Source organism: Nicotiana tabacum, chromosome 19 (genome assembly GCF_000715075.1).
Source record: "Nicotiana tabacum cultivar K326 chromosome 19, ASM71507v2, whole genome shotgun sequence".
NCBI lineage: Eukaryota > Viridiplantae > Streptophyta > Magnoliopsida > Solanales > Solanaceae > Nicotiana > Nicotiana tabacum.
In genome coordinates, this window is record NC_134098.1 from 44,442,301 (window position 1) to 44,464,550 (window position 22,250).

The 22,250-nt window shown below is 37.2% G+C and overlaps 1 protein-coding gene across 4 annotated transcripts; it reads left to right on the top strand.

Moving 5' to 3' along the window:
* Positions 1-240: 240 nt before the first annotated feature.
* LOC107827380 (uncharacterized) lies at positions 241-17,098 on the top strand. 4 transcript variants are annotated; one of them, XR_001657502.2, is made up of 10 exons: positions 247-786; positions 1,045-1,122; positions 7,693-8,373; positions 8,533-8,635; positions 15,100-15,200; positions 15,291-15,465; positions 16,065-16,235; positions 16,323-16,426; positions 16,652-16,779; positions 16,884-17,098. XR_001657502.2 is itself a non-coding variant. In XM_016654502.2 (10 exons), exons 1-10 carry the CDS (start codon positions 514-516, stop codon positions 16,712-16,714), a joined length of 1,659 nt encoding a protein of 552 aa, XP_016509988.1. In that variant the 5' UTR covers positions 247-513; the 3' UTR covers positions 16,715-17,098. The 4 variants fall into 4 exon arrangements, 3 of the variants coding, with proteins under 3 accessions (XP_016509987.1, XP_016509988.1, XP_016509986.1); XM_016654502.2 differs by having other exon boundaries at positions 7,693-8,211; positions 8,302-8,373; positions 16,652-17,098; XM_016654501.2 differs by having other exon boundaries at positions 241-786; positions 16,326-16,426; positions 16,652-17,098.
* The last annotated feature ends 5,152 nt before the right edge of the window (positions 17,099-22,250 follow it).

Consider the following 22,250-nt stretch of genomic DNA (forward strand, 5'->3'; position numbering starts at 1 on the left):
TATAGTCCCAATTATTTTACGGATTTAATTTCAATAAAATTTATATGCCTATAATAGTATAACAAAAGTAAAAAATAGACAATGTCCAATAATAGAAAAGTATATTTGGCCTTTTTCCTTATAAAAATGGATGGTAATATATTATTTTCCCATTTACAAATTGAATCAATTAATTTCTTATAGCTTGTTTAAACACAAAAATTTCAGATTATCTAGGAATTGTCGTATGAAAATACCGTCAGACAAATAAGGGTAGTAAATAGTTCTGAATGAAAGAATTTGGGACAAACTGAACCAAAAGAGAAATTTGAACGCGGAGGAGTTAAGAATAAGGCGGTGCATGACATACGTGTCACAATATTTCCACAGCCACCGCTCTCCAACTTGAATAATTAACACAAATGGAGTATTTCGCAAGTCAAGCATATTGTTCTGTTCGTTCCCAAAAGTAAAAAAATAGAGCAGCAAAGCAACAATAATTTGTTCTCGTTCCATTGAATTTATTAGAGAAAAATGGTTATGGTGATTCAATACAGTATTGGCCGATCGGCAATACAAATTGCCTCTGCCTTCCGCCATTGCCACATTTCTTATCATCTGGCATGTTGTGTGAGAGTGATGAGAGCTTTCTCGACTGCAACAGAAAACAGCAGCAGCAGCGGCGCTCATTATAATAATAAGGTGTCGAATAAGCCACCAATATGCACCGCCGACGAGCTCCACTACGTCTCCCTTAATGCTTCTGATTGGAGACTTGCTCTCTGGCGCTACCTTCCCCCTCCCCAGGTTCATTTCATTTGCAATCTACTCACAGTTATAATTGTAATTTTTTTTTATTTTCAAAATTACAGATAAAATGTGCACAAAAAATCAAATAAGGTAAGTAATATCTGATAGTTTAAGAATACTTTATGTTTGTGTGTATTAAGTTAAATCCAATAAACATATGCCTATTTTAGTAAATTATGGAGCTTAATTATATAGCTTTGCTGCATGCATTTTCCGTTGAAGAGTTGTACGAATTAATTTGAATGGCAATTACAGGCTCCAAGGAGAAATCATCCGCTTCTTCTGTTGTCAGGCGTAGGGACTAATGCCATTGGATATGATCTTTCGCCTGAGGTAGCTAATTCACTAACTTTGTATATTTGTTAGTGATTAATGCTCTAATCTGTGCTTGCGTGTCATTAATTTGTAAATGAACTGGAAAATCTTGAGCGGGTAATTCATTGCTAGTAATGTGCTGAAATGCAAGGATTGAAGCTTTCTCCTTGCTCGTTAATGGAGTCAGAAGAGAGAGAGAAACAGAGTACTTGGAGAAGGCAACTGTTTCATTAGCTCATTCAGTAGTTAACACTGTACGTATATACTAACCAATAACTACCGCTAATTAACTTATCAAACTAACACAACTCATTAACAACTGTCATTAACTACCTAACAGCTGTAACTAACACTCTAACTAACAAATACACGTGAGCTGCACATGCTCTATTTGAACATGCCCCCTAAAGTTGGAGGGTGCAAGAAATTGAGCACACCAAGCTTGCCAAGTAGATGCATGTGTTGTGTAGTCCCTAGCCCCTTTGTCAGCAAATCTGCTTGTTGATCCTTGGTACTCACATGAATTGCCTTGACTACTCCTTCCTTAATCTTGTCTCGAATGAAGTGGCAATAATCTCGATATGCTTTGTTCTCCCATGTAGGATTGAATTTTCTGCAATCTGTATGGCAAATTTGCTGTCATTGAAAATTGTCACATGTGAAGTAACATGAACTCCCAACTCCTTGAACAGCCCCAATAGCCATGTTATTTATGTTACTGCTGCCACCATACTCCTATATTCAGCCTCAGCTGAACTTCTGGATACAGTTTGCTGCTTCTTTGATTTCCATGACATTAAGCTATCTCCAAACTTTACAACATAGCCAGTGATAGACCTCCTGGTATTGGGACATGCAGCCCAATCTGAATCACACCAGCATGTGAGTCTTTCTGCATTTCCAGAACTCATCAAAATGCCTTGCCCAGGTGCCCCTTTCAAGTATCTTACAACTCTCATTGCTGATTCCCAGTGAGACTTCTTAGGCCTTTGCATAAATTGGCTTAATGTTTGCACTGCATAGTTATCAGGCCTAGTGATAGTAACATATAAGAGCTTACCCACCAATCTTTGATAGGAACTGATGTCTTCTAGTAACTCATCATCTTTAACACCATTTGCTTGGTCACAGTAGTTAGTCTGACATTTGCCTCCAGAGGTGTAGAGGTTGGCTTAGCTCCACTCAGCCCCAACTCTGAGATTAACTCCAGTATGTACTTTCTTTGATTTAGTAGAATTCCAGTCTTGGATCTCAAAACTTCAATGCCTAGGAAATATTTGAGTTCTCCTAAGTCCTTGACTCTGAATTGCTGATGCAGAATAGCTTTGGCATATCCAATTAACTCTGCACTATTTCCTGTGATTAGAAGATCATCTACATACACTAATACAATCACAAGATTATCCTGCTTCCTTAAAGAAAACAATGAATAATCATGATGGCTTTGAACAAAGCCTGCACTCAGTAATGCCTCAGTTAATTTGATATTCCACTGCCTCGAGGCTTGTTTGAGCCCATACAATGACTTCAACAACTTGCAAACCTTTCTCTCACCCTGCTGCCTGAACCCTTCTGGTAACTCCATGTATACTTCCTCAAATAAGTCACCTTGCAAAAAAGGCATTGTACACGTCCATTTGAAATAAATTCCAGCCCCCCTTGAAGCTGCTAATGCTATCACAGATCTCACAGTGACCATTTTGGCCACTGGTGAGAAGGTGTCATGGTAGTCCGGCCCCTCTCTTTGACTATATCCTTTTGCAACCAACCTGGCCTTGAATCTCTCAACTTCACCATTTGACTTGTACTTGATCTTATACACCCATTTTGAGCCCACTGTATTCTTTCCTTTTGGTAAGTCAACTATGCTCCATGTTTTATTATCTTCCAAGGTTTTGATCTCCTGCTTCATTGCTTCCACCCATCTAATATCCTGTGCTGCTTCCTTGAATGTTTGTGGCTCTACTGAGAACTTTGATAGATAACATTGATAGTTAGGAGTAGTCTTGTCATAGGACAAATAGTTTGAGAGTGGATAGCTGCAGGTGCTGGACTTCTTACTGATAGGACTGTCTGATGGACTTTCTACCACATTGTGGTTCTGCATTTGCATTATCATTCTCCAGAACATGCTGTCCACTTGTATTTTGCTGTGGACTTCCTTGATATTCTTCACTTCCTTGAGCTGCAGGTGGGACATTCAGTTTCAAGTCTAGCTTGTGTTTCTTCCTCATTCACTGCTGTGTCTTGCAGCTCATAATTTGCAGATCAGTTTGAATTACTTCCTCATGATGGATTGACTCTTCTCCTTCAGCTGGCATATTTTAAGTTTCAGTTGTGGAGCTCATCTCCATAGTCTCAATGTATAGGGGAGAGCACATATGTGAATTCAACTCCTTATGAGTATCTGCAATCTGTGGCCAAGTACCACTATTTTCATGAGCAAAAGGAAACATTGACTCTCTGAATATCACATCTCTACATGTGAAAAGTTGTTTGGTTTTCAGGTCTAGGAGTATATACCCTGTCTCTGAATACCCCACGAAGACAGACATCCTTGCCCTTTCTGCAAACTTGTCTCCCTTTGTCTCCCTTGGGCAAGACTGTTGCAAAGCACAAACATCCCAGTACTCTGAAATGCATCAGTGATGCCTTCTTGTGGTACAATAACTCAAAAGGTGTCTTGCCCCCCTAGAACACTAGAAGGCATTCTGTTGATCAGGTATACTGCACTTTTCACTCAAATGCCCCAATACTTGATAGGTATTGATCCTTGAAGCTTCAATGCTCTAGCAGTGTCCAAGATATGCCTATGTTTCCTCTCAACTATGCCATTCTGCTGAGGGGTATAGGCACAACTGCTTTGATGAATTATGCCAAGACCATTTAGCAATTCTGCACACTGAGTATTGAAAAACTCAGTCCCATTATCTGATCTAATAATCTTGACTGTAGTTCCAAACTGGTTTTGAATCATGGTTAGAAATTGTTTCATCACAACTATAACCTCAGATTTCAGTTGTAAAAAATATATCCACGTGTACCTAGAGTGATCCTCCACCATTGTAAGAAAATAGTGTTTTCTATCAAAAGTTGGAATTTTATAAGGTCCCCATAAGTCCATGTGTACAAGGTGAAACAGAACATTAGATCTAGAGTCACTAAGAGGAAACTTCAACCTTGTCTGCTTTGCCGGTGGACATACAAAACAAGTATTTTGTGCTAAACTACTAGTATTAACATGTAAGGCTCTCGTATTCTTCATGACAGACAGTGAAGGATGACCTAGCCTCTTATGCCACAGGCTGCTATCTCCTTCAACCACTCTGCTCACTGCATTTATTGCCTTTATTCTGTTAGCCAATCTACCACCTTTGAGCACATACAATCCTGCATTTTCTTTACCAATCCCCTTCACCTTGCCACTCCAAAGATCCCGAAATACACAGAAGTCAGGGAAGAAATTGACATTGCAAGATAATGCCTTGGTTAGCTTTGAAACTGATAATAAGTTGAACCTAAAATTAGGTACATAAAGCACATTTCTGATTACTTCCTTGTCAAATAGTTCAGTATTACCAATGTGAGTAATATCAGCTTTCTCCCCTGTAGGTAAGTGTACCTTATCTCTGATGAACCTATCTGTGCTCTTGGTATTGTCAATCAATTCTAGACTAGAAGCAATGTGATGAGTTGCCCCTGAGTCAACAATCCAATCTCTGTCCCTTTGATCAAATTTTTGATAAAATTTAGACATTAGGCTAGTGACCTTACCTGTTGTATTTGCTTGACATTCCCCAGAATCCTTGCTGAGAAGGCTGAGTATCTGGCTATATTGCTCATCAGTGAAGTAATGTCCTCTGCCAGCAGGCTTCATGAGTTGTCCACCTTCAGCTGCTTGAGAGGATGAGCCTACATCTGCATGATTCACAACAGCAAGTGACTCTCTCTTCCAGCTGTCTGGTTTTCCTCGACCATAATTCTGAGTTCCAGCACCAGTTTTCTTCCTTTGATCAAAATCAGATGGATAGCCAATGAGTTTGTAGCAATTTTCTTTGGTGTGGTTCCTCATGTGACAGTGCTCACATTGCATAAATTGCTTCCTTCCTCGAAAGCCTCTACCTCTTCCTGCTTGCATTGCCATAACATCAGCCTTATCAGTCACAATATTAGCACCAGCTGTTTGTTGACTCTCATCTTGTACAATCATAGCATATGCTTGATTGAGGTTTGGTGCAGTGGTCTTCATCAGGATTTGCATGCGCGCTTGAACATACGAATCTTAGGAATTGCATTACTCGCTGCTGGTGCATCATTTCCACATTCTCCTTTGATTTTGGACATCCACAGTTAGAGAATGGGGCTAAAACATCATATTCATGCCAAAGCTCCTTCAATTTCGAGAAGTAAACTGAAACTGAGCTAGTTCCTTGTGATAATGTTGCAATTTCACGATGTAACTGAAAAATCCTCACTCGATTGACCTTGTCAAATCTCTCTCGTAGGTCTTCCCAAACGAGATGTGCATCTGATGCATAGACGATACCACCTAGGAGTTCTGCACACACATTGTTCATGATCCATGACAACACCACCTCATTGCAAGTTTCCCATTGTTCCTGTAATTCAGCTGTTTTGTACAGATCCTTCTTGCATGTGCCAGTAACGAACCCTAGCTTCCTTTTCCCAAAAGTGCGATCCTCATCGACCTGCTCCAAAGCCCGTAATTGTCTGATCCAGCGAGTTTCACTGGTATAGAAACTGAGCTTGGAGTGTCGATGGACCTAGGTATAAAGGATGTGTGTGGTCGATCGAAGTTTCTGCCATTGTTCAGAATAATCGAACAGCGATTGATCAAATTGAAAATTTTCTGTGAATTTCAGCCTAAACAAGATGCGATGTGTAGAATCAATCACTCCCGCTCTGATACCATGCTGAAATGCAAGGATTGAAGCTTTCTCCTTGCTAGTTAATGGAGTCAGAAGAGAGAGAGAAACAAAGTACTTGGAGAAGGCAACTGTTTCATTAGCTCATTCAGTAGTTAACACTGTACATATATACTAACCAATAACTACCGCTAATTAACTTATAAAACTAACACAGCTCATTAATAGCTGTCATTAACTACCTAACAGTTGTAACTAACACTCTAACTAACAAATACACGTGAGCTGCACATGCTCTATTTGAACAGTTCTACAGGCCATAAAGTGTACATATCATCACTCATTATAAGTGAAGTGACGTTTACACATGGGGATATGACACGGTTTATGGAGGTTACTGTGTTCGGAGTAGATTTGCCAATATCATTAGAGCTACGAGTTCAACCAAACCCCGTAGCTTTGGCTCAGACCCTGTATGTGTTAAGAAATCTACTACATATGTACAGATATTACATTTCAAGCCCAGTAACTCAAGTGATTAGTGGGTTCAGTGACATCCCGAACCCATGACATACAAATCGTGGGTCCGCCTCTGCCAATATCCTAGTGATTATATATTGCACACACTGCTTGCACTGTGATCTCCTTTTTGAATTTCCAGCTGACTTCCAGGGAATGGTCATTCAACTAGTAAACAGAGTATCTAATGTAGTTTCCTTAAACTTCTGGAGCTATGAAGGGCTTTTCCATCTGGGACTACTTGGTTCCTCTTTTTTTTTTTTTTTTTTTTTTTGCATTTCTGGCAACACTAACTCTCTCTGCCAGAAAGATATTGGTATAAATATGGAGGGTCATCGCAGCCAATTTTTATTATGAATTTGGATAACTTACATATTTCAAAATTACATAAAATTATCGTCAAATCACAAAGTTCTCTTTTTGTGTCTATTATGTATATATATTGAAAAATCTTGGTTAAAGCAGAAAAAATGTTTAACTCATCAAGTAGCCTTGTGTTATGGTATAGTGTCATTCTCTATAGAATAGGGTGATATAGAAGTTGAGTTTCCTAAAACTATCATGTGTAGTTTTTTTTCACCCCAAAAAGTTGATGTTCCTTTTACCTTTAATGGAAATCTGCTCCATTCAGTAATTCATGTGCTGCTACGGATAAATTGCTTCTCTATGCAAGTTTCTTGATCTCAGAGAGACGGTTCCGGCTGAATGCTTCTCCTTGTTTGTTAAGGTTAATTCTTACTACTATTTATGGTATCTCAATTTTGATGCACGTCACTGCTAACTATGTCCTGTTAGCATGTCCTTATGCCAAATGTTTCTGTTTGCTTGAGCTGACACTTCTGAAGCATGCGACTTTGATGCATGTTATGTGCTAACTATTTGATGTTTATAGTAAACAACGTGCCATAATTTCAGTTGGAGTATTTCATTATTTTTATATTACTTTCAGGCATCTTATCTATCTCTGAAAGGCTTCTCACTAACTTTCCACTGGTGCAAGTTAGTGCACCTAGCTTCTGATTGGTGGTTGAGTTTTAGAGGGTATGGCTGGATCCTGCAAATAGATATAGATTATGTAGTTGCACTACAGATGTCCTATTCAATAGTTCTTGAATCTGTTCTTAAGAAATTAAATCATGTCTTTATTTATTTATTTGTTTGTTTGTTTATTGTGATTTTGCAGTCATCATTTGCTCGGTACATGTGTAATCAAGGATTTGATACTTGGATTCTTGAAGTTCGTGGGACTGGGTTGAGCGTGCAGGAATCGGATTCCAAAAATATTGAGAAGTCTGCGCACACAGCATCTAATGAGATGGAAGCTGCCACTGATAATGCTAATGACAGAGGTCTTTCTGCATCACAGCAGTCCACAGATGTCCAGGGCGCCTCAGAAAAGCATGATGCAGCCTTGGTCAAAGAAGAGCCCACTGTGGTTTCAACAGTATGGGATGAGTCACGAGTGGTGGCTAAACTTACAGACGCTTTTATGCGCTTGTCAGAGAGAGTCTCTGGCTTTGTCAGTGGAAGTCAGTCGAAGATTGTCTCTGCTAAACTTGTTCATCAAATATCAAAATTATTGGAGGATTCTTTCCTTTACAAACGGGTTAACGCAATAAGGAAGAAATTGTTAAGTCTGCTCGAGACGAGGGAGAACTCAGCTGTCCTCACTAGCCAAGTCGGGGAACTGAGCAAAAAGCTAGTAAATATCTTTGAAGAAGGTCAACGTTCTGTTTCATCCCCATTATTTGATCTGCAAGAGCGTCTAACAACTAGAATAGGAGATTTTCAGGAACAGGTTGACTTAATCCTCAAGTATGATTGGGACTTTGATCATTACCTGGAAGAGGATGTCCCTGCTGCGGTGAGGTGATACTTTTCCATGTTGAGGGCTGTAAAAGCTTAATCTCCATGAAATCACACTATTTGAATTTGAATTGAAACTTAAAGATCTTGTCATTTATCTTAATCTTCTCTTATATATTGACTAGTGATTGATAATTTTTATATGTTTTCATTTTAGATGGAATATATAAAGGTCCAAACTAGACCAAAGGATGATAAACTACTCGCAATTGGACATTCTATGGGAGGAATATTACTGTATGCCAGGCTATCACGGTGTGGTAAGATGAGATCTAATTTTATAGAGCTCTGGCTGTTAGGCTGGTGACATGGTAGCAATGAGCACTTTAAGCAAATAACTACATTATCATTCATGTGTCTTGTACCAGTGGCAAGGAGAACATGTTGGAGTTTGAAATTGGTAAATAAACTATATTTACTATCCCGGCTTTGTGATATCTAGGTGCTTCGTGTAGACATGTTACTTTGGTTCTTCAGTTCCCGCCCCCCATCATATCACTGTTGCAAGCATGTGTCCTTAATGGCATACCGTCAGGTGACCATGCTTTGTTTAATAATAGTTGGGCAATGCTCCAATAGGCTCAAACAATCCCTTGGTTGGGATATCTATTTTTGTTGATGGCATTTGATCTGTTTTATTGTTGGCTAAATCAAAATTGTGGTGCACTCATTAGATGCTCTTGTAATTCCAAATTCATAGCTGGTAATGTTAATGGGCTTGACGTTATTATTTAAGCTTCCAAAAGAGAGTGACAAAAATGAATGCCTATTTGCCTCTCCTGGTATAATTTCAAGTTTTCTCTGTGCTATATTAGATCTAGTTAATAGGTTATTAGGTCTTTCTTCTGTGTCAGCAAATTGATACACAATTAAAGTAAGGATAATCTTGTGTGGTAGATACAGAGAATTTCTTCTCTCTGGACCTTGGTGTGTTCTGGCATACTTGCGCTCTTGTAGTGACTGAATGTTCTTTGTGTCTAATAAGGTTTACTCTCGGGAGACCATTCTCATTCCCTGTAAAAATTTACTCAAACCATTTGTATCTATTTTGCTACCGTGAGTTAACCTTGGGGCATTCTATGGAGATTTGTAATATGGTCATTAATTTGGCTTCTTCTCAAGTGGAGGCCAAATTTTTATGACATTTAATATCCACTATAATAAAATTTGTGGATCATGACATTTGCCATGACATAATATCCACTATAATAAAATTTGTGGATCATGACATTTGCCATGACATAATATCCACTATTAGGCCAAGGATTTCTTGCTATAAATAAAGGAGCTTCTCCTCATTTGTAAACACACCAATTCAAGAGCTTTTCACTCTCGTCTTTCTTTCTCCTCCTTTATTTCATTATAGAGTATTTTGTAAGAGAGTGAGTGTTGGGAAACACTTGTGTGAATCCTTTCTTTGGAGTGATCTTGTGAAATTATTCTTTTGGGGTATTTGGGACTAATTAGAGTATTTACTCTAATTTTATACTCTCTTTTGTACTCTTGTTGGTATAGTAAAATTGCTCCTCTCCGCTGTGGACGTAGGTCACCTTGACCGAACCACGTTAAATTTGTGTCTTCTTTATTTTCTTTAATTGCCGTTATTATCAACTTGCATTGTCTTTGTTATTGTCATTATAACGTTTGGCTAAATTCCGCACTACCCGGTAACCCGATCCTAACAAATTGGTATCAGAGCCAGATCTAATCGGGTTAGTTTAAATAGCCAAAATGACTATAACAAAGTCTTATGTTGAGAAATTTGACCGAAGTGCAAACTTCGGAATGTGGCAATTAAAGATGGAAGCTATCCTAATTCAGGATGGCTTAGATTTGGCACTGCAAGGAAAGGAGAAGATGCCGAATAAAATGACGGAAGAGGAGTTTGCCGTCATAGACAAAAAAGCAAAAGCAGGTATTATTTTAAATCTTTCAAATGAGGTTTTGCGTGAAGTTGCAGCAGAAAGCTCAGCCAAAGGTATATGGAAAAAACTTAAAACCCTATATATGAAAAGAACAATAGAAAACAGGCTTTACCTAAAGCAAAAACTCTACACTTTTCGTATGGCTGAAGGTACCTCTATACTTACACATCTTGATACTTTTGATTCTATTCTTATTGGAGGTGGAGTTGTCTTGATGGGCAACAATGCTGCCTGCAAAGTTATTGGAAAAGGTACAGTCCGAATCAAAATGCACGATGGTGTGGTGAGAACTCTCACCGATGTTAGACATGTTCTTGACTTGAAGAAAAATCTCATCTTTTTGGGCACTCTAGAATCTCTTGGGTGCAAGTACACAGGTGAATGTGGAGTTCTGAAAATTTCTCATGGTGCTCTTGTGATCATGAAAGTACGCAGATCTGGTACGTTGTATACTCTTTTGGGATCTACTGTTACAGGTGCTGCTGCAGTTTCAATATCAGATAAATCAGATTCTGACATCACCAAATTGTGGCATATGCGATTGGGGCATATGAGTGAAAAAGGTCTTTCCATCCTCAGCAAAAGAGGTCTCTTATGTGGCCAAAGTACCAGAAATATAGAGTTATGTGAACATTGTGTGTTCGGGAAGCAGAAAAGAGTCGGCTTCAAATCTCCAGCGATTCATAGAACAAAAGGTACTTTGGATTACATTCATTCAGATCTTTGGGGTCCTTCACGTACCCCATCAAAAGGTGGTGCCAGGTATATGTTAACTTTCATTGATGATTATTCAAGGAAAGTTTAGGTTTATTTCCTGAAAAATAAAAGTGATGTTTTCTTAAATTTCAAACAATGGAAAGTTTTGATTGAGAAACAAACAAGAAAACAGGTTAAGCGGCTTAGAACAGATAATGACTTGGAATTTTCTAATGATGAATTTAACGAATTTTGCAAGAATGAAGGAATTGCTTGACATCGTACTGTGAGAATGACACCTCAGCAAAATGGTGTGGCAAAAAGGATGAATAGAACTCTTTTGGAAAGGGCTCGTTGCATGATTTCAAATGCTGGGTTGACAAACGCCTTTTGGGCAGAAGCTATCTCTACAGCTTGTTATATTGTCAACCGAGCTCCTTCTGCACCTTTGAACTTTAAGACTCCAGAGGAAATGTGGCCAGGTACTCCTGCTAATTATTCTGATTTAAAGATATTTGGTTGCCCTGCATACATGCATGTAAATGATGGAAAATTAGAGCCAAGGGCTAAAAAGTACATTTTCCTTGGGTATGCATCTAAGGTGAAAGGATACCGATTATGGTATCCTGATCCTACATCACCAAAATTTATAATTAGCAGAGATGTAACCTTTGATGAATCCTCTATGTTACATTCTAGAAAAGAGTCTTCTAGTTCTTGTAATACAGATAAAGGAAAGAGTACACAAAACCAGGTGGAGATTGAGATTGGCATTCCTTCTGAGCCAAGCTCATCAACTTTGGAGCAAAATACAGTTGAAACTCCTGAAGTTGAGACTGAAGTTGAGACTCCTAAAGTTGAACCAGAAGAAGAGGAGTATTCTATAGCCAAACATAGACCAAGAAGAGAAGCTAAACAACCATTAAGGTTTGGAAATTATGTTGCATTTACTTTTTCAGTTGCACAGGAAACTGAAGAAATTGGAGAACCATCAAAATATTCAAAAGCAGTTTCTGGTGCTGACTTGTGCAACCGGAGAAATTAGAGAACCATCAAAATATTCAGAAGCAGTTTCTGGTGCTGACTCAGCCAAGTGGCTGATTGCAATGAATGAAGAAATTGAGTCTCTCCACAAGAATGGTACTTGGTCTGTTGTGAAGCTGCCATCAGGAAAAAGAATTGTTGGTTGCAAATGGGTCTTCAAGAAAAATGATGGCATTCCAGGGGTTGAAGATGCGAGGTATAAGGCACGATTAGTTGCAAAGGGCTATAGTCAGGTACAAGGAGTTGATTTTAATGATATTTTCTCACATGTTGTTAAACATAGCTCTATTCGTGTCTTGCTTGCCTTCGTTGCCATGTATGATTTGGAATTAGAACAACTTGATGTTAAGACAACTTTCTTACATGGTGAACTTGAGGAACAAATATACATGCATCAATCCGAAGGATTTGAAATTGAAGGAAGAGAAGATCATGTTTGCTTGTTGAAGAAATCCTTGTACAGATTAAAGCAGTCTCCAAGACAATGGTATAAAATGTTTGATTCCTTTATGTTGGGTCATGGTTATTCGAGGAGCATGTATGATAGTTGTGTTTACTTCCGGAAGTTAAATGATGGTTCATTTGTGTACCTATTATTATATGTTTGATGACATGCTCATTGCTGCTAAGGATTTAACAGAAATTCACAATTTGAAAAGTCAGCTGAAAAGTGAATTTGAGATGAAAGATTTGGGAGCAGCTAAGAAAATCCTTGGCATGGAGATCAAAAGAGATCGAAAAGCCAACAGGCTATTTCTGACCCAGAAGAAGTACTTGGAGAAAGTCTTGGAGAGGTTTGGCATGAAAGATGCTAAACCAGTTAGTACCCCTCTTGCTGCTCATTTTAAGTTATCAGCTGCTCAGTCCCCGCAGTCAGAGGAAGAAGAGAGGTACATGGCACAAGTTCCTTCTTCCAGTGCAGTCGGCAGTATTATGTATGCAATGGTTTGTACACGTCCAGACATTTCGCAAGCAGTGAGCGTGATAAGCCGGTATATGGCTTGCCCTGGTAAAGCACATTGGCATGCTGTGAAATGGATTCTCAGATACTTGCGAGGTACTTCAAACACATGTTTGGAGTTTGGGAGAAATACTAACACTTTGGTTGGTTTTGTAGACTCGGATTATGTAGGTGATCTTGACAAACGAAGATCACTGACAGGCTATGTATTTTGCATCGGTGGTTGCGCTATTAGTTGGAAAGATACATTACAACATGTAGTAACTTTATCTACTACCGAAGCAGAATATATGGCAGTGACCGAGGCGATCAAAGAAGCTTTATGGTTGAAGGGTCTATTTGCGGAACTCAGTTTACACCAAGGTGGTATTACCATTTTCTGTGATAGTCAAAGTGCCATTCAGTTGACTAAAGATTAAATGTATCATGAGAGGACGAAGCACATTGATATAAAGTATCATTTCATCCGAGAAACCATTGCTGAAGGAAAAGTCTCTGTTCAGAAGATCAACACTAGAGACAATCCTGTTGACATGTTCACAAAACCTCTTCCAGTGTCCAAGTTCAAGCTTTGCCTGAACTTGATTGGCATTTATGAAGAATGATTTTGCCCATTGAGGTTTTTGCGGAGAAGGTGGAGCAAATTTACTATATATAAGCCGAAATTAGGCCAAGGTGGAGATTTGTAATATGGCCAAATTTTCATGACATTTGCCATGACATAATATCCACTATAACAAAATTTGTGGATCATGACATTTGCTATGACATAATATCCACTATTAGGCCAATGATTTCTTGCTATAAATAGAGGAGCTTCTCCTCATTTGTAAACACACCAATTCAAGAGCTTTTTACTCTTGTCTTTCTTTCTCCTCCTTTATTTCATTATAGAGTATTTTGTAAGAGAGTGAGTGTTGGGAAACACTTGTGTGAACCCTTTCTTTGGAGTGATCTTGTGAGGTTATTCTCTTGGGGTATTTGGGACTAATTAGAGTATTTACTCTAATTTTATACTCTCTTTTGTACTCTTGTTGGTATAGTAAAATTGCTCCTCTCCGCTTGTGGACGTAAGTTACCTTGACCGAACCACGTTAAATTTGTGTCTTCTTTATCTTCTTTAATTGCCGTTATTATCAACTTGCATTGTCTTTGTTATTGTCATTATAACGTTGTTTGGCTAAATTCCGCACTACCCGGTAACCCGATCCTAACAGTTCTTAATCTGGAACCTATACATAAGGTAAGAAGTTTCTACTAAGAGAGTGCTTCAGTCGTGGTTGTAAGAACCACTTAAGGTATTATTCTTCCTAGACACGGAGGAATCATTCACATTCATGAGAAATTTGAGCTGGCCATTAACCAGCTCTTGAGTTTGTCCAAATTGTAGGCTATGTGGAAGGCTATCATCATCTCTCCATGTATTGCAGTTAGAATAGCGTGGATGATGTGTATTCTATGGAACTTGGTTCTGTTCTCAGAAGTAAAATCCCTTTCATTAGTTTGTTGTTTTATATGGATTAGCCATCTGGGGAGTTTTGGCAACATAAGGTATATTTTCCTTTATTAAGTCACGGCTTTGATAAAGCTGGTGCTTCAGAATAGTATCATGTGACAAGTTATCCTGTCAAAATTGTGCCAATCTTCAATATTCTACATTTTAGTCTCCAGACTTCCTATTGCAAGGCTGATTCCACCTATCTCGTTTAATGTAACGAGTCTTAGTGAGAGCAATTCGAAGAAATGTCTTTAGACCATAAAAAAATCTCAATTATATTCTTAATATCATTAGATCTCTGTTAATTGAATACCATGAAGAAATGGAGTATATGGAAAGTATAAGTCACTGATGCATTTTCTTTTATGACAAGTCCTGTTTCTGGGCATTTGGCTTCACAGCCTTCCCTATGAATTCGAACACTTTCTTATTTAAGTTTCGAGTATTCCTTCTTTACAGAGATATAGGGAGCTGCATTTTTAATACATATTAATGGGCTTTTGTCAATGGATCTTTCATTTAAGATTTCTGAATTTATCAGGGTAACAAACTAGATACGTAGTTTAGTTTCTTCCTTTTTTTCTCTCTTTATAAATGAAGGTTTGGAAGGGAGAGAGCCTGGATTAGCTGCTGTTGTTACTTTGGCTTCATCACTTGATTACACATCATCTAAGTCCGCACTCAAACTGCTTCTACCCCTTGTAAGCTGGAAATATTATGCCTCAACACTTCTTTAGCTTCATTTGCTGTCTTCCGGTCTGAGTAGTCTTAGAGCTGTTATCTTGCTACAGGCTGATCCTGCTCAGGTTCTCAACGTTCCTGTCATTCCTCTACGGACATTACTGGCTGCTGCTTATCCTCTTTCATCTCGCGCTCCTTATGTCTTGGCTTGGCTTAATGAAATGATATCTGCCACAGACATGATGCATCCAGACTCGCTGAAAAAGCTTGTGCAGAACAGCTTTTGTAAGTATTGACATGACTATAAAAACAGCTTTTGTGTTTTAATTCATATCAAATTTGCATGAATTATTATTTTTAGGTCTTCTTGTTTATTGGTATAGAGAATCTGCTTGATATATTTTGAATGAGAGTTTTGGGGCAATAGAAAAAGACATACATGATCTAGAGGATTATTCTAGTGGTACCCTACGAGGCTCACAGTTTGTATTGCTAGTGTTTGTCAGACCATCGCTGCATCAGTAATGAACTATCCTAATAATCCATTGTCACCCAAAACAAATCCTCTCTTTGTCAACCAATTGCACATATCAAAATATTTATTTAGCTTCTATTGATGAGCTATGACTTGTCTCTTCATGAATTATAATGTGTTTGATGCTCGTGCAATTCTGTTTAATAGATGATAATTAGACTTGCGATAATGTTTTCAAGAAATTACTGGACAACTTGTCCTGTTTATAATTTGTAAAGGTTTGTAGCTTTGATGATCTTCCAACAGAAGTTTTTGTGTGAATTCAGGGCCATTTCTTCCTATCAACATGTGTTGATTAGGGTTCCATACGAATCTTTTCCTACAAATTTACTGATAGTTCTTCCTGCAGGCAATATTCCTGCTAAACTTCTTTTGCAGTTGGCTACAGCTTTTCAGGAGCAAGGGCTCCGTGATAGAAGTGGTAAAATTTACTACAAGGATCACCTTCACAAAAGTAGTGTGCCTGTCTTGGCTCTTGCTGGAGATCTAGACCAGATCTGCCCACCGGAAGCTGTATATGGTACTATGCTTTTTGGTACTTCCATGCGAATCCTCTGTATGATGTTTAGAATTTTCTAAGATTTCTTCCTTTAAATCACGATTCAAGCAGAAACGGTGAAGCTTATTCCTGAGAACTTGGTGAACTACAAAGTGTTTGGGGATGCTGATGGTCCACATTATGCTCATTATGACTTGGTGGGAGGACACATGGTATGTCTGATAAGAATTTTTAGCCTCTCTTGAATTTAGAGAAAGACGGTAATAAAGGTAGAGGAGAAGGAGAATGTCTGAATTTGTGCAGGATTCACATTTCATGTTTTCTTGTACCTTCTTTCCTAGTACTATTGACGTTTTCGAACACACCCACTACTCTCAGGAATATGGTGCCTTGATTCCTCCCTTTAGTAATATAATATTTGGGTCCTGATACTGCAGGCAACAGAACAATTGTATCCCTGCATAGTCCAATTTTTAAGCCGATATGATGGGACAAGCTAGTAGATGCATATGTGTTCACAAACGTTCTTCAGATGCTGAGCTTCATGTCATCAGCCTGCATATCTGTTAGTTTATCATCACTACTCATATCCGGGTGATGCTATAAACAAGTGAGATTTAGCTATACTACATGATTTGCTGAACTCTTCATTGCAATGTCATCTGTCAGAGGGTCCCTTGTTGGGAGAGCTCATGCACAGGAAGGAATTTGACAAATGAGGTTTATGTCAACCTTGTTGGTAATATCATCGTTTCGGGTTGCTTTTGGTCCGACGTTTTACAGGCTTTTCTCTTTATTCTTTATATACATTCCACTTATTCTCCATCTATTATTTGGTTCTTTGTTTCCCAAATTTAATCGGAGAAGTATGAGATTCTAATCAAGTTATTACGTTCTAAGTTAATAATTTGTACATATTCTTAAATAATTAAAAGATCCAAATACGCCGCGTTAATGGTGGAGCCACATTTGGGTATATTTGGACCTTTTTAATTGTTTAGGAGTAGGTATATTTGAACCTTTTCGGTTCTCACTTCTTTCAAGATTGGCAAAAGTCTACCAGCTAGTGTTATATTTAGAATTGATATTCTTGTAAATTTCTTTTTACCACGTGCACAAAATGTACTACTTTTCCTATTCTTATCTGTACGGTGTAACCAGTTCCTAAGCCTATGGTTTGATCAGTTTTAAGAGTGAGATACAACAATAATAATCCAGTATAATCCCACTAATGGGGTCTGGGGAACGTGGTGTGTACGCAGATTTTACCCCTATCCTAGGGTAGACAGACTGTTTCCGATAGACCCTCGGTTAAAAGTGAGATAAAGAAATGATATTAGTTCATCTTTAGAAGATCAAGACAATTTCAAACTTAAAATTGCTACTTGAAAGCGAAGAACAAACTATTCCTTCTTACGTTTCAAAATTTGGACACATAATCTAATCTGCAATCTAGATGTAATATGATCAATTTGAAACTCAATTAAAGTTTATAAGAGGCAGAGACTCGGCGCTAGGTCGTTTTAAAAGAATTATCGACACCTAAGAATAAAATGTCGATTCTACACCAAGAAATGGGTAAACCACTTTTATTTTTTTTATTTTTTTTTAGATGAAAAAAAAAAAAGTGGAGTATATTTTATTGGACAAGAGTGAGTTGCTCTAGTGGTGAGCACCTTTCACTTCCAACCAAGAGGTTGTAAGTTCGAGTCATCTTAAGAGCAAGGTAGGGAATTCTTGGAGGGAGGAAGCCATGAGTCTATCGAAAACAACCTCTCTACTTCAGAGTAGGGGTAAGATCTGCGTACAAACTATCCTTTCCAGACCCTAATAATGAGATTATATTGGGTTGTTGTTGTTGTTGAAGTATATTTTATTGAACTCAAGGAAAAGTCTGACACTTCCGAGTCAATATTAGGAGTTAAAACGAAATTCAGAGTTATAGTCATTTTGGGATATGTAATTGAAAGATAACCACTGATTTAAGTGTAATTGAAAAATAGTTATTTTTTAATGTGAAAATAAAATCTGGACAAATACTCAACTTGGAAAGCGTAGAGATGTAGACTCTTTCATTTTTTCCGCCTTTTCGATGATATTATATTGGAGTTTTACTTATAGAAATTAAAACTCCATGATATTATCCTCGAACAAAAAAAATTCTATAAATTTTACTACTATTTAAAACTTCAGAACAATGTCTTGGAAATGGTGAAGGTGAGAGGAGTACTTGTCTATGGACAGTTTACCCACATACCCGATAGAAAATACCTCCAGATAACTTTACTCCATTTAATGTTGTTTCTAGGTCAATCATGACTATTTGGTGAAGATGCAAAGTACTTTTAGGTAAAAGTTGATAACTCAAAATGCGTTTAGAATATTTTAGAAAAGTATAAACACTTTTGGGGAACTTCTTACACATCAGTTTATTTTTCTTCGGAGCATCTTCAAGTCAGAGTTGCTAAGCAACTTAAATTAAAGGTAGCTGATAGATGTATAATATATGTATAATATGTGTATAATTATATATAATTAATGTATAATTTATGTATGTCAACTGAAAAAATAAATATTAAATTTAACTAGCTATTTGTGTAAAGATCCAAAGAAAATTCAGAACTCTAAATGCCATCAAAGTAAACCACGAATCAACCTTACAAATCACGTGAAATAATTACTAGAAGAACTTACACATAAAATAATGCACACACATAAGTAATATTTTACGTAATATTCGTCTTCATTTGAAACTAGAAATTCACGGCGGACTAACGGACTCCCAGACAGACGCCAAAGAAGGAATAGAATAAAGCCACAAGGAATTAAAAAGAAATGGCTTTACTTCTAGAAAGGGAAAAAATACGTTTCTGTTATGAAATAAAAGCAATTTAGTAAAATATGAACAAAGACACGTTGTTATGAAATAAAAGCAATTTAGTAAAACATGAACAAGAAATAGAGATAGAGAGAAGGAAGAGATTTTCTTCTTCAATTGTGTGTATTTTCTTATCTATTACAAGGCATTTATATAGGCATAAAAAGTGAAGAAAAATATGTCATTGAATATGTCATTAAGCATAGAAATATGTCATTGAATATGTCATTAAGCATTTGAGAAGATCATGGAGGAAGAGTAGACATCCACCATAATTTGATTTTTCTTATAACACTCCTCCTTGGATGTCCATAGATAATGTGCCTCGTTAAAACTTTATTAGGAAAAAACCCTATGAGAAAAAAATCCTAGTGAAGGAAAAAGAGTACACATGTTTAGAAATACGCCTTTTGGTTGCCTCGTTAAAAATCTTGCAAGGAAAACCCAGTGGGACAAAACCTTGTAAGGAAAAAAGAGTACAATGCGTATTAACTCCCCCTGATGAGAGCATCAATTCACATCATTGAGCCTTCGCATCCCAATCTTGTACACTAGTTTCTTGAAGGTTGACGTCGGTAGAGATTTGGTGAACAAATCAGCTATATTATCGCTTGAACGGATCTGTTGCACATTGATATCACCTTTTTTTTGAAGATCATGCGTGAAAAATAACTTCGGTGAAATTTGCTTTGTCATATCCCCTTTTATGAATCCTCCATTCAATTGGGCTATGCATGCTGCATTATCTTCATATAAAATTGTGGGTAGTTTGTCACACTTCAAACCACATTTGTCTCAAATAAGGTGTATTATAGACCTCAATCATACACATTCTCGACTTGCTTCATGAATAGCAATTATCTCAACATGATTAGATGACGTAGCCACGATTGATTGCTTAGTCGATCGCCAAGATATGGTAGTGCCTCCATATGTAAACACATAGTCTGTTTGAGATCGAGCCTTGTGTGGGTCAGATAAATACCAAGCATCGGCATAACCAACAAGATCGGGACTGCAATCATTGCCATAAAATAATCTCATATCGGTAATCCCTTTTAGATACCGCAATATGTGTTTGATTCTATTTTAATGTCTCCTTGTAGGAGAAGAGCTATATCTTGTTAAGACATTAACTGAAAAAGTTATGTCAAACCTTGTAATGTTAGAAAGATATATTAGTGCACCAATTGCACTAAGATATGGTACTTCGGGACCAAGAAGCTCTTCATTATTTTTATGAGGTCGGAATGGATGTGCTTTATCCATATAGAATCGCTTTAAAAGCTTTTTAGTGTATGCTGATTGATGAACAAAAATTTCATCTTTCATATACTCAATTTGTAGACCAAGACAAAATTTTGTCTTTCCAAGATCTTTCATTTCAAATTCTTTCTTTAAATAGTCTACTGCTTTAGGAAGCTCCCTAGGAGTTCCAATGATATTTAAATCATCAACATACACGGTGATTATAACAAATTTAGATCCATATCTTTTTATAAAGACACAAGGACAAATTGAATCATTCTTGTACCCTTCTTTTAACAGGTACTCACTCAGGCGATTATACTACATGCGCCTTGATTGTTTCAATCCGTATAAGAATTTTTAAAGCTTTAATTAATAAATTTATTGGAAACCTTAATATGCTTCAGAACAATTTAAATCCTTCAATGATTTCCATTATACGCATATCACGTTTTTCTTGTATTGCCAGATTAAAACCTAAAATGACGACATCCACCACAGGAGAACATGTCTCTATATAATCAACGTCAGGATATTTACAAATCTTCTTGTGACACAAGTCGTCTTTATGTCTATCGACTTGACCTTTTTTTTCGCACAAGAACACATTTATACCTCCACTGGATTTATACTTTTAGGTGTTGGGACTATCCGTCCAACTTCATATTTTTCAGGTGAAATCAATTTTCTTTGCGTATTTTTCATTTGGCCAAATTGTCCAAATTTCATGACAGATTTGAGCTCAAGATCCTCGTCAATATTAATAATATTGAGCGCTACATTATATTAATAATATCGTCGACGATCATTTTATATCGGTTTCACTATTACCCAATAAAGACATAACTTATTGAGATCTTTTTATCTTATTATTTTCAGGTACCTGAGCCTCTCCCATGAGGTTTTATGAAGTGTTATGTCGTGGTGCTCTTTTAGAGCACTTGCCTCCTTATTATGACCATCTTGAACATTTGCTCCTCTCCTTCTTCAAGGAGTTTTATCTTTGGAACCGATTAGTTTATTATGCTTCATGCATGCCAGAGACTCTATTTATTATGAACTTTATTTTATTTGGAGCATTACCAGCTGAATATGACATTTAGCTTTGGGTCAGCAAATACGCCTGTCAATATTTTATAAATGAATTATCACTTGAACTTCAAGTTCACATTTTCTCGTACGAGGTTCTAGATGTACTCATAATAATTCATTACATGCATTACTTTTTCAGCTGCCCATTTTCTCCCCTATTCTTGGGATCACCAACATATATCCCTAGCCTTATTTGGGGATCCATCTTTGTGCATTGTGGTGGAACAATTAAATCATATAGCATATTCATATTTCTAGATGGAAATTATTTTGTTCCTGACCCTGAACCGATTGTGATAGGGAGAACTTATCATAACTTGGCTAGATGCGTACAAGTGTTGTTGTATATTAAATAATACATCACATACCAAATTTTATTTGGGCAGTTTTGTTCTCATAACCAATGGTTTAGATATAATTGGAGGCATACAATTTCTGCTAAACCAACTTGGATTTAAACCAGTATTATCAAGATAAATTATCATAATTTATATTCTGGAACTGTGCTCTAATAATTTGAGCAATCAATCTTGCAAAAGTCAAACTGCAAGTTGATAACAAATGCACATGTTACCATGGAATAGATGCATCTATTAAAATCATATAATAGTAAACGGTCCACATGGAAGGTGACTGGGCCCATATATTTATCACCTTTTATTCGTTAGAGAAATCAAGGGATTCAATCCCAACCTTAACTGGTATATCATGAGAATAAGCAGCACAATTGTTGAAGAATCTCATATTTCTTCAATATATGCCAATGTAATTTTCAATTAATTTTTCGCATCATAATTGAACCGAGATGGTCAACCGGT